The sequence below is a fragment of the Marmota monax genome, unplaced genomic scaffold (genome assembly GCF_021218885.2).
Source record: "Marmota monax isolate L192 unplaced genomic scaffold, Marmota_monax_Labrador192_F-V1.1 WCK01_AAM20220418_F8-fsc00180, whole genome shotgun sequence".
Taxonomy (NCBI): domain Eukaryota; kingdom Metazoa; phylum Chordata; class Mammalia; order Rodentia; family Sciuridae; genus Marmota; species Marmota monax.
Window position 1 is genome coordinate 172,512 of NW_026693881.1, and position 12,941 is coordinate 185,452.

General features: G+C 40.4%; 1 protein-coding gene across 6 annotated transcripts in view; it reads right to left on the bottom strand.

Moving 5' to 3' along the window:
* The window catches only part of Spire1 (spire type actin nucleation factor 1), a 133,333-nt gene that overhangs the window by 67,217 nt on the left and 53,175 nt on the right, over nt 1-12,941 (bottom strand). For all 6 annotated transcript variants that reach the window (XM_046462734.2, XM_046462733.2, XM_058585126.1 and 3 more), the window contains exon 3: nt 8,156-8,389. In XM_046462734.2, coding sequence (XP_046318690.1) covers nt 8,156-8,389 — 234 coding nt within the window. The remainder of the gene's footprint in view (nt 1-8,155; nt 8,390-12,941) is intronic.

Consider the following 12,941-nt stretch of genomic DNA (forward strand, 5'->3'; position numbering starts at 1 on the left):
CATCCTGGACTCCACAGAGTGCATGACCCTCACATCATTTGCGGCAAAATACATCATTTAATGTCATGCAGACAATATACCACTTTATTTGTTTTCAAATCTTTAAATGGTGCATTATAATTTCACATAATAGTGAACTTCATCATACATGCACCATTTATTTTATTAGATTGCAAAGATACCTCCCAGGAGTCCAATGCACTGGAATAAACATATTTCTATAATAATTATATATCCATATACAATAGCTATATTTTAAAGTACTCCATTTACATTAAAAAGCTATAAGAGCCAGGTGTGGTGGCATACACCTGTAATCTCTGCGACTCAGGAGGCTGGGGCAGGTGGACCACAAGTTCAAGGTCAGACTCAACAACTTAGCAAGACCCCATCTCAAAAAAATGAAAAGGGCTGGAGATGTAGCTCAGTGGTAAAATGTCCCTGGGTACCTTAAATAAATAAATGGCTGTAAATAAGTTTTCCCTTAATAAATTTGACATTAATACAATTACTAAATGAACATGTCATTACATTTTAATAATTGCCATCAATTGAAGAGTACTAAGCTGGAAATGGAAATGCCAGGGCAGGAGGAACAGAGGGACTGGGTTATTGGGTTTTATTTTGGTTTTTTTTTTTTTTTTTTTTTTGGTGGGGCTGGGTAGAATGCAGGGCCAGATGCATCCATTCTTAGGGAGAAGCACTCAGTGGGAGAACTTGGTACTAGGGCTTCATTCAGAGCCACAATCACTGGACCACTTGAACCCAATCAGAAAGGCCAGAGCGGATGCCTGCCTGCCTGAGTGTATACTCAGCGCGCTGCAGTGGGAGGCACAACAAAAGGGAAAACTGTCCCCATGCTTTTAATAGTGCCAGGCCTAAAAAATCATGCAACAACTCCTGCCTCACACCATGCTCAACAGTCGATCTGGGAACTGTAAATTCTAATAATCACTGTGAAGGAAGTCAACAGCGTGGTGGAGGGCATGAGCTAGCTGGGAGCGGCGGCTTGCTGACCCGCCCAGCACGGGACACTGCTAGCTTGGGAAAAGATCAAGGTTCAAAACATGAAGTGCGGTTTCTATAGAACACGGGTCGCTTTCCACAGGTAAAGTCAAATATATATGGTTAATATAATTTTAACCCTTGGACACCCAGAAAGACTTGTTTCATGTCCTAGAATGGTCTAATTTTTCATTGTTCCACACAAACCTAAAAAGAACATGTACTCTGGGTGCTGGGTGCTGCGTCCCATGATGTCAGTTTGCTCTTCCCACTGTCCACATACCCTTTCTTTGATGGATGCTGATAGACACCAAACCTCCCTCAAGGACCATGGATCTGTCAATTTCTCCATATAATTTTATCAATTTTAATTTTATTTAATTGAATATGTTGTTAATGCTACTATTTATAGGCTGTTATTAGGTGCACACAAATTTAGAATTGTTACTTCTCCTTAGTGAATCAAATTTCTATCACTAAGTATACTTTTTATCTGTAGTAATGCATTTTAAGTCCAGTTTATCTGAAAAGAATATCTACAATAGCTTTCTTTTGGTTAGAATGCTGTATCTTTTTTTGTTCTTTTACTTTCAAGTTTTCTTTGTCCTTGTATTTATGAATATGTCCTTTGTAAGAACATATGGCTGGATTCTGTATTTTTAGTGCAGTCTAAAAATATTTCTCTTTTAATTAGAGTGTTTTCTGCGAGTACAATCCATAGAAATAGTGTGAGCCACATACGTGACTTTTTTGAAGTTTTCTGCTGAACACGTAAAGAGTACAAAAAAACACTGAAACTGACCTTGAGAATATATTTTAGCTAACCTGATAAAATACATATTATACAATACTTAATTATAGTCAATATAAAAATTCTTAAGGAGATATTTTACATTACTTCTGGGTGTTTTGGAATGCAATATGCATTTTACACTTTTTGCACATCATCTCAGGTAATCGACCTGTGGCTGCTACCATCCTGAGCAGAGCAGTCCCACCAATTTAGGTGTCAGGACACTGTCCTCCACGTGCCTCTACCTGTCCAACTGCTCTCTGTTCAAAGCTTTATCATTCTTCCCATCTCTTCTTTCACACTGTCAATATTATTTTATTAACTTGTTCCCTCCCCTACCAGCTCAAAATCTACAAATTATTTTACTTTCTTTTATTGGCTTCCCTAGAGATGGGCCATGTTCTTCATCACAATCTAATAAATTAGTGCTCTAACCTGCTAAGGTCTGGACTTGTCCCCCAAAGGACCGCATGTTGAAGACAAGGTGCCAGCTCCACTCTCTGGGAGGTGGTGGGATCTCTAAAAGGAGGGTCTAGGGGAGTCCTGGTCACTGGGGATATGCTGCCAAAGGGGGTAGTGGGATCTCTAAGAGGAGGGTCCAGTTGGAGGCCTGGTCACTGGGGACGTGCTGTCCTCTTGCTCAGTTCCTGGCCACAGGTGACCAGTTTGCTCTACCACAATCTCCCTGCCATGAAGTGCTACTTCAATGTAGACTCAAAAGCAATGGGTCAATTGGCCACAGACTAAGACCTTAGGAACTGAGCCAAAATAACTCTTCTCTTTATAAGCTGGTATTTATTCTCAGGTATTCATTACAGAAAGGGAAGGCTGGCTAACACAAACCTCTGGCCACACCATTCCAGGACCTGACAGTGCTACCTCCAATTACTTTCTCACTTGTGCTGAAGTTGGGTGTTTTAACTTAGTATGGTCTAAACCACACAAGTCATTATTATTGTTTTATGCAGTTAGTATTCCTTTTGATTTACTTTCATGTTTATCTTTTTCTTTGTTCTTCAAATCTCCCTGCATCCCCGAGCTTCCACCTGGCATGGTCTTTGTTTGAGAAGCGCTCTCTCTATCAGAAGAGGTATTTCACCTTTACTGCTGACAGTTATTCCACTGAGTAACGCTAGACTGTCAGGACTCTGAAGATGGCACTCTCTGTCTTCCAGTTCAGCTGAGACCTCTGGTGCAGTTTCACTGATGTTCCTTTGAAGTCATCTTTTTTCCTCTGGCTGATTTTAAATGTGGTGTTTTGCAGTTTTGCTCTAATGAAATCAGATCATGGTGTTGGAAAAACAGTGTGTCTTCAATACCGCTATCAGCCCTTCTCTTCTTTGCTCTCCTTTAAGACTTTAATTACATGCACCAGCTTTGTGTCTGACCCTCTATTCTGCTCGTTTTGTTCATTTGGTGTCCCTGTGCTTTGCTCAGTGTGTCTCCTAGTGACCACACTTTCTACATTTTCTTTTCAGCTCTGTCTAGTCTGCTACTGAACCAATCCATTCAACTTTTATTTTAGTTACTGTGGTTTTTTGGCTCTCAAATTTCCATTTGGTTCTGTTGAAAATCTTTTCCAGTTTCCTGGCTCTTAAAATCCTGAACATCATTCTAAAGTCTTCACAATTCCATTATGTGAATTCCCTGTATAGAATCATTATTAATATACGGACTCAAAGTTAATTTTCTGGAAAATTTCATCAGCACTCATAGGATTCTGCTAGATATTTTCAACAGAACTTGAAAGTATCAGCAAACCCCACCTATACTGATGTGATGAGGAAATAGCCTATTTACATGTCAACATTTTGAAACCTTCTCACTTTTGTTATTCTGGCAAATAAAAAAACATACATCATAAACAATGTACCAACTAGGAGAAAAACCTTTATTTGATACCAAAGACATTGTGGGTAACTTGGAAATTCTATTTATTAACAATTGATACTTTATTTCTACTTAGTAATAAAATACTACACAATAAGAGACCATGAAGTTTTCCTGAAAACTTGGCATAATTAATAATATAGTTTTTGTTTAAGTTAGAAGGTAGTCAGTATGTCTACCTCTTTTTCTGTAACGCATACCACAATATGTGCGAGATATTTAACCTTAGAACTGATATAATCAAAATTACATTCTCTCAGTTATTTAGCATTTATCACATCAGAGTACTTTATTAATACTACTGAATTCCTTACCCTGGTTTGGTCAACACAGATTGTATGTGTGTACTCAAATTTCACACTCTGCCCCATAAATAAGTGTCAATTCCAAAATAAATTTTAAAATACTAGCTTCCAGTTTTTCCCATAATTTGTTCTCAGATACAGAAATTCAAATGTTTTTAACCATATTTAGTCACAAACATTTATAGTATAGGATCTTATTTGCAAAAAAGTACCATATTGGACCAGTGTTGTGGTCAGTAGCAGAGCACTTGTCTAGCTTGTGTGAGGCACTATGTTTGATCCTCAGCACCACATAAAAAATAATAAATTTTTAAAAAGATATTGCATCCATCTACAACTAAAAAAAATTGTTTTTAAAGTACCATATCAGTATTTTCAACTACATAATATAAAAATGTTTTCCCACTGAGCATAAGCATGTATTTATCACAAGAAATAACAACAACAAAAAAAAACTACATGGCAATCTTTTTGATTAACTCAGCACCATACAGTTAACCAAGATGGATCACTAAAACTCCATCTCCTCAGTGAGAAAAGCAGCACACTTTCCGCCAGACTTTAGAACTCAGAGGACAAGTACCAGGAAGGGTGGAGAAGTTTCTCTCCATGGAGCCATTCCAGGGAGTGGTGCACACTGTCCAGTAAACTAACCTGGGTGGACAGAGATCTTAATTCACTGGCTCCACCAAACATTCAGACTTCCCTTGAATAAACTCTGTAAGCCTAGGCCAAATTAAAGCATAAATGAAATAACAGATGGGTCCTGTTTCTGCTGTTTGCAATAGATGAGCATTTTGAAAAGGAAGACTCTGGCATAGACAAATCTAGTTTAGTATTTATAAAATTAAATACATATTTATAAAATTAAATACATAAAGCTCACTTCTAATCATACTTTACTATTCTTAAATTCTTCCCCTTTTAAAATAGCAGGCAGGCCAGGCACAGTGGTGCACACCTGTAATCCCAGTAGCTTGGAAGGCTGAGGCAGGAGGATCCCAAGTTCAAAACCAGCCTTGGCAACTTAGCAAAGCCCTAAAGCAACTCAGCAAGGCCCTACGCAACTCAACAAGACCCTGTCTCTAAATAAAATATAAAAAGGGCTATGGATGTGGCTCAGTGGTTAAGCACTTCTGGTTTCAATCCCTGGTACAAAAAAAAAAAAGTAGGCAAATTTCCAAATTACAACTGTATATATCAACCAAAGAATCTACCACCTTTTTTCTAAACATGGCCTGTTATTTGTAATCTATTTAGGTATGGCAGATCTCATTCAAAAGTATGAATTAGCACTGAAAAAACTTATAAATTTTAACTAAGAATTTTACATATTTTATTTACTGTACAAATGCTAAATAATAAGAGGAAGGGAGTTTCTGAAACCAAGTGATTCCCCCGCAGTCACAATACGACTGACATACAACTTCAAATTGCCAGAGTTTCTTTTATTCTTTATCTAATATATGCAAATTTTGTGGGCTTTCCCCCAAGTATTAAAACTAAGGGGGGTTGGGGGTGTGGCTCAGTGGTAGAGCGCTTGCCTAGCACATGTGAGGCACTGGATTCGATCCTCAGCACCACATAAAACAAAATAAATAAAATAAAGATATTGTGTCCATCTACAACTAAAAATTAAAACAAACAAATAAATAAAAAAAAACTAAAGTTTCTCTACAACCACAGAACCCATGTGATTTTAATGTGACAGCCTGTATAGTATTCCACTTTGCTGCTAAACCAGGTGCCAACTCATTCCTCTCCGCTATCGGTTTGTAGCGTGAGGGCAGAGTCAGGATGCCATGCACATCCCTGGGTACATGTTCTATCTGCCCCCTCCCACAAAAGTGCCAATGCAGCAGGCACATTGTCCCCTATGCTTTCAAGTAAAAACCCTGGAGATTTCTCCACAAGGTATGAAGAGATAGTCCTTAATCCTTATGGCTTCCTAGTACTCCAGCGAGTACCATAGTTGAACTAGACCCCAATTAATGGACAATCAAGTTTTTTCTAGACTTTAACCTTTTTTATTATAGTAAACTATTTCGAACTTTTTAATATAACAAATTATTTTTCATCAGGAATACATAAATTTACACTGCTGCTATTAATTACCAAGCAAAACAATTTGCCACACTTTGAAATTTCAACAAAATAAATTGTTTGCAAAATAAATAGTTGCAAAAGGTATTGCTTTATGTTTCCAACTGTCAGAAAGAGGGAATGCTGAAGGAGAAGAGAATCCTCTCAGCTGGGTTCCTCCCCTCTGTGCTCTCAGAGTATCTCACATCCACTCCAGGGGCCACCCTTCCATCCTTGCTCGTGAGAACAACCCACCTAGAAACTCCTCGTGGCCAGTCCTGCCTGACATGCCTGCCCTATGTCCGCCTTGCTGCTGTTCACTTAACTTGCCTCTCCCCCATGCAATCAGCTCTGAGAGGAACCACAACTCACTCCTTGTGGCAGGCGATCCAAATGCCCACTGCAATTCCCAAAGAAGGCACACCAGAGGCTTGCAGGATGTTTAAAGATAAAGCCCAGCACGGATACCACTCTCCTATTAGCCCTCGGTCACTTCTCAAACACCCTCAGGCCCCACACCTCCAGGGTCTTTCAGGCCCATCTGTCACTGTTCCAGGGCTCGCTCTTCCCTTCCTCCCTGTGCATCTTAACCCACCCCACCCCCTGCACTGTCCACTGGACCACGACAGTTTTCTTCCTAACACAGACAGAATGTGCATCCAGGGATATACTTTTATATATAAAAATAATGGAGCCAACTTTTCTTAATACTTTTAGAGGGCCGATGCTCATGTTTCTCAAGAAATACTTAAAATTGGAAGTATTTTACATGCCATATTCTAAAAATTTTAAAAAGCACATGTTCCAGTCCTGACATAAATTTGTGCCTGCAATTTATTGTGCCTGAAATTTCAATGGCCAAGAACTCTCAAAAAATTCAGGGAAAAAAACTTATGCATGTGCATTTGTGCTTCATAGACATCCCAAGAATCAGAGGCCTATAGCTTGTGTGTATTCTGTTTCTATTACAGTTAAGAGCCACCAGGGCCAGGTGCAGTGGTGCACGCCTGTAATCCCAGCTGTTCCGGAGGCTGAGGCAGGAGGATCACGAGTTCAAAGCCAGCCTCAGCAAAAACAACTCAGTGAGACCCTGTCTCTAAATAAAATACAAAATAGGGCTGGGGATGTGGCTCAGTGGTTGAAAGCCCCCAAGTGTCTTAATATGCATATTATGGAGTGTCTTACATGTGCATATTATGGTACCAAAAAAAAAAAAAAGCCATCCAGGTAGAGACCCTGCATATTTGTTACACACTAAAGAGGTCCTGCTCACTAAGAATTGAAGACTAATTGACTCCAAGATGCTGGTGGCACTGTTATATGTCTCCCACCCCTACAGTAAGGGTGCAGTCTGAGTTCTTCAGCTGACTCTTGCCTTCCCTCTTGACAAAGTCAAGGGTGAGGTTTTTAACCCACCGGCCAGACCATAAACTACCATAAACTCTTTCTCAGGTCCTAAGTAATGGGTTTTATGATATTTTAAAAGTTCAGTTTACTTGCCTAATGTCTCAGCAATTATTTTTCCTCCTGTTTAGCTAAAAGGGACACTCAGAACATATTATTATAGGTGTGGGAGATTTTTCAGTATATGTCAATACACGTGCACAGCATATGCTGACCAAATCCTCCTTTGACCCACCCGTCCATTCCCAACCGACACTGGTCACTATCCCAAGCTCAGGTCAGCTTGGTTCACCTTCCATATGAGGGAGTTTGAGGCACTTGTCTATGTCTGGCTTATTTCACTTAACATGATTTCCTCATTTGTATTTTTTAAAAAATAAACCTTAACATTAGAAAACAGAAAATGAATACAATGTGTGAAATTTTAATTTGTATGTATGTGAGGACATTTTATTTGTTGAGGACATTGATCTAAAATGGAAAGTACTACAGCCCTTTTTATTTCTTATTTTGAGACAAAGCCTTGCAAGTTGCCAGGCTGCCCTTGAACTAGTGTTCCTCAGGCCTCAGCCTCCCGGGTAGTTGGGATTACAGGTTTTTATCATTATATTTTTAAAACAGAAAAAGAAGCACTCTAGAGAAACCAGCTCTATGCTGCCATGAGCTGGTGCTTTACCTTCATGACGTCTCGGTAGGAGCATACGGCGGAGACGGCCCTCTTCTCATCTTCCTCCTCCTCCAGGCCCTCGTCTGCAGCCTCGTAGCCCTCGTCCTTACTGCCATCGGCCTCCACCGTGTTGGCCATCCGGTCGATGAGCTGCTCCAGGGGAGGGCTTAGCTCCCGTTCCTCATTCTCCTTCAATCCATAGTCCAGTGCTTTATAGATAATAATTCCCAAGGACTCGATAACCTGGGAACATTAGAGAAGGGGTTAGGGAGGTGATGGAACCGCTCTACAGGACCAAGTGGAAGATATGACACATTTGGAATGATACTTAAGCTAGGTCTGATACTGTTCCATTTCAGATATGTGACAAAGTAAATTTAAGGAGTGTCTACCTATGCATATTATAAAAACAACTCAATGGCAATCTTTGCTTCCCTCAAACCAATACATGATACCCACAAACCATTTTTATATTTTCTTGGATTTACAAAAATGTTAAGATCAACATTCTCCTTTCATTTAAAATTCTAACCAGGTTGATTTTTTACATTTCCCCCCAATATTTCTGAGAACAGATAGAATTATTAAGGGAACATATCCTTTCAGAATTCTTATTCCAATATTTGAAGATTTCATAGACATCCCAAGCTGAGAGGCATAAATTCAGTTCTGAGAAGCAAATAACTTACACCTTGTTGAGTTACATTCAATCCCTGGAAATGTGTAACTCTCATGCAATACAAACACTCTTCAAACCTTCAAGTTGCAGAGTACCCAGATGACCCTCCCTGCCTCCACCTCCAACACCAGGACCAGGTAACACAAACCTGATTCACAAATACCAGACACACTGCTGCTGCACAGCGTTCTCACGACCACACCAGACACAGCCAGCACAGGGAACTCTATTCTTCAACACTTCCTTCCTTTTCTGCTCAGAAAAATATCACAGGACTGGGTGCGGTGGCACCCAATTATAACCCCAGCAACTCAAGAAGCTGAGGCAAGAGGATCCCAAGTTCAAAGCCAGCCTCAGCAACTTAGCAAGGCCCTAAGCAACTTAGCAAAACCCTGTCTCAAAAAAATATAAAAAGGGATAGGGATGTGGCTCAGTGGTTAAGTGCCCCTGGATTTAATTCCCAGTACCATCAATCAATCCATCCAGCCACCAATTAATCAGTCAATATTTCTTGTTGAAAATACATATTCTGATTAGTTTGTATGGTCACTGTTTTCAAAAATGGGTATGAACAATGGGTCTTCAGGTTCCAAGGCAACTGACTGCTCTGGCGGCCTCTCCTGGCAGCTTCCCTGGCCAAACCTCCCCAAGAGCTGAAGCCCTCCGCACCCACAGGGCTTGCCATTTGCCCCTGGGTTGCGACTTGTATGTCATACTGTTATCTTAAAACCTGCACATGAATAAGTAATGACCAGCACAGCATTGATGTTTGTCTCCTGGCTGTCCCTGCACCAAAGTTCAAGTTCCACCAGGCCTGGGAGCTTGCTTGCTCTGTTCACTAAGGAATATACATCTACAGCACCTGGCTCACCGCAATGCCAAATAAATATCTCATAAGTAATAAATGCATTGATTTATAAAAGAAACACATCTACTTCTTAGTTTCTTTCTGTAGACATAAAGTGAAAGGGTAAACAAATTTTTTTCAGAAAAGTTATAGAATTTTTATCTTAACAATCTAAGTTACTAAGAAAAGTCATTTGGGGGCTGGGGATGTGGCTCAAGTGGTAGCACGCTAGCCTGGCATGCGTGCAGCCCGGGTTCGATCCTCAGCACCACATACAAACAAAGATGTTGTATCCGCCGCTAACTAAAAAAAATAAATATTAAAATTCTCTCTCTCTCTTTAAAAAAGAAAAGTCATTTTGGCTACATTTGAATACAAATGATTTGGTTCTTTTTAAAATGTAAAAATAGAATAAATATGCTAGTGTTCCCAAGGCTAAGTTCTCCACAATCATCAACTTCCACCACCTCTTATCTGAAACCTTTAAAAGCAGCGAGTTAGAATCTTCAGATGGTTAGAAAGGTTAATCCCACAATTCCCATATCTCAGTGGGATCTGGGGTAGTACTTTATAATCAAGACCTTAATATTCCTGCAATGAAATGTTTGATCATTTACATTGAATAGAAAAAGAAAGACTATGTGTATAGTTTCATACTGGTTACATTTTGTCACCAAACAAGTTGGATACCAAACAGATGGGGATGCAGCAGTGTCAGAAACTTGCATGAGGAACAGGAGGGAAAGCACAGCAACACTGGATGGGGACAGGACAGGGCGGGTGCTTCCATGTGCAACTGTGGACTTGTATGTGATGGAAATAAGGCCCCAAGGGAAAAGACCAAGGCAGTGGACTCCCACAGTAGAGCATTATTCTGTGACTTGACTGTGGCAAATCAGATCCCCAAAGGGTCAGTGATTTTTATAAATAAAACAAGGAAGCAAAGCGCCTTTCTCTGCTGTAGGCACCATCAGTCTCCCCACTGATGAGCAAGGCCTTGAGCCCCAGGCACGGCTCCCATTAGCTAACACAAAGGCACACTGCCCATGCGGAGAGGAGAGCTACCCCCTCCCCAGCACGTCCCAGGGGCCTCTCTGTGGCAGCACACACCGATCTACCCACACCTCATTCCCAGCCTCACTTCCACATAGTGGTCCCTTCCTTCCTTTACCCATGGTGCCCTCCTTGGACCCCATCAGCCCTGAGTCCCAGCTACTTCTCCCACCTCCTCTTAGAGGTTCCCACTGGCCATGGTGGAGTAGCCAGGAAGATAGGGCACCTCCCCTGCCCTATCTTACCCACCACAATCCATGTGTCCACCAATCACACCACAAACTGCAGAGGTCAGTTACTAAGATACCTAGAACATTCTCTTTAAGTGTGAATGGCACATTCGCCAAGAAAAGCCCAAAGTTCTGCCAAAAACAAGTCCCAATAAAATTCAAGACTGAAATATCCAAGAATATGTTTCTTGGAAATGTAATGAAATCAGAAATCAGTTAACGATACCTACACCATTCCCAAGAACTGAAAAATTAATTAACACACAACTAAAGAAATCTCAAGGAGAATTAGAAAATATTTCATAATAATGAAAACACAACCTATCAAGATTTGTGAGATGCAGGGAAAGCAGTGCTCCAGAACCTGACAGTGTCAGATGGAGGGACAGACGTCCTGAAAACATACTCACCAGGAGCTGAGAGACATCAAAGACCACAGAAACACAGAATTCCTGGATCAAAAGACTAAATATTGGAGCTGGGGTTGTGGCTCAGTGTTAGAGCGCTTGCCTAGCGTGTGTGAGGCATTGGTTCGATCCTCGGCACCACATACAAAATAAGTGAATAAAGTACAGTATTTGGTCCATCTACAACCAAATTTTTTTTAAACCAAAAATTTTTTAAAAGATTAAATATAGTTAGTTATCTCAGGTCTCTCCCACACTGATTTACACTTAATGTAATACCTATCAAAATCCTAGTCACTTTCAGGGAAAATGATTTAAAGATATCTATGGAAATGCAAGTTACCTAGACTCACAATTTCAGAACAATAGAGCTGGTGACAAACACAACCCAGCTTCAAGACTCAGGACAGAACTGCAGAATCAACGCCTGAAGCACTGGCCCAGGACGAAGGCACACCAGGAACCCACAATCAGCCCATCTAAACAAACGTGCCAAGGCGGTTGGATAGCAGAGGCCACCATTTCAACAGATGGGCTGGGGGCTGGGGTTGTAGCTCAGAGGTAGAGCGTGTGCCTAGCACGCATGGGGCGCTAGGTTTGATCCTCAGCACCACATAAAGTAGAATAAAGACATTGTGCCCACCTATAACTAAAAAATAAATATTTTTTAAAAATAGATGGGCTGGATACCTGGGTCTTCGATCAGGAAACAGACCCAGGCCCCACACCTCACATTACACACAAAGGTTATTTTTAAACAGATCGCATATCAAAGATGTATTAAACTTATAGAAAATCTGAATGACAAGAGTTTTCATAAATTTTTAAGTACTCTCCATGGTCATGTCATCAGTGAGGTTGACATACAGAAAAAAATCTATGAAAATTTATCAGAATTAAAACTGTGCTTCAAAAGACAACAGTGAAAGTGAAACGGCAAGTCACATGTTGAGCAAAGCTCTCTCTCATATATATCCCATGTGTGACAAAGAAGCTAAATCCAGAATATATGTTTTAAAAACTTAGAACTGCCAGGCACAGTAGCATACAACTCTACTCCCAGCAATTTGGAAGGCTGAAACAGGAGCATCACAAGTTCGAAGCCAGCCTCAAAAGCTTAGTAAGAACCTGTCTCAAAAGAAAAAAAATTTGTAAAGGGGGCTAGGGATATGACTCAGTGGTTGAGCACCCCTGGGTTTAATTCCCAGAACTAAAAACAAGAACAAAAAAAACTTAGAACTAATATTAAAAAGTCCAATAAAAATGAGCCAAGGATTTGAACACATATTTCCCCAAAGAAGACACACACAAAATTTATAAGCATGTGAATAAAGGGTCTATATCATTAGTCACTAGCAAATGCACAGTACGAGGTGGCATCTTATGTCCTCTAGAACAGCTCACATAGAGACAGAAATCCCAAGAACTGGGAGGATGTGGAATACAAGAACTCACTGATTTGCTGGTGTGACTTAAAAAGGCTGGGGATGTGGCTCAGTGGATAAGCCCTTCTGGGTTCAATCCCTAGTACCAACCCTCCCACCCCCCCACACACTGAAAATACAACTATTCTGCAAAA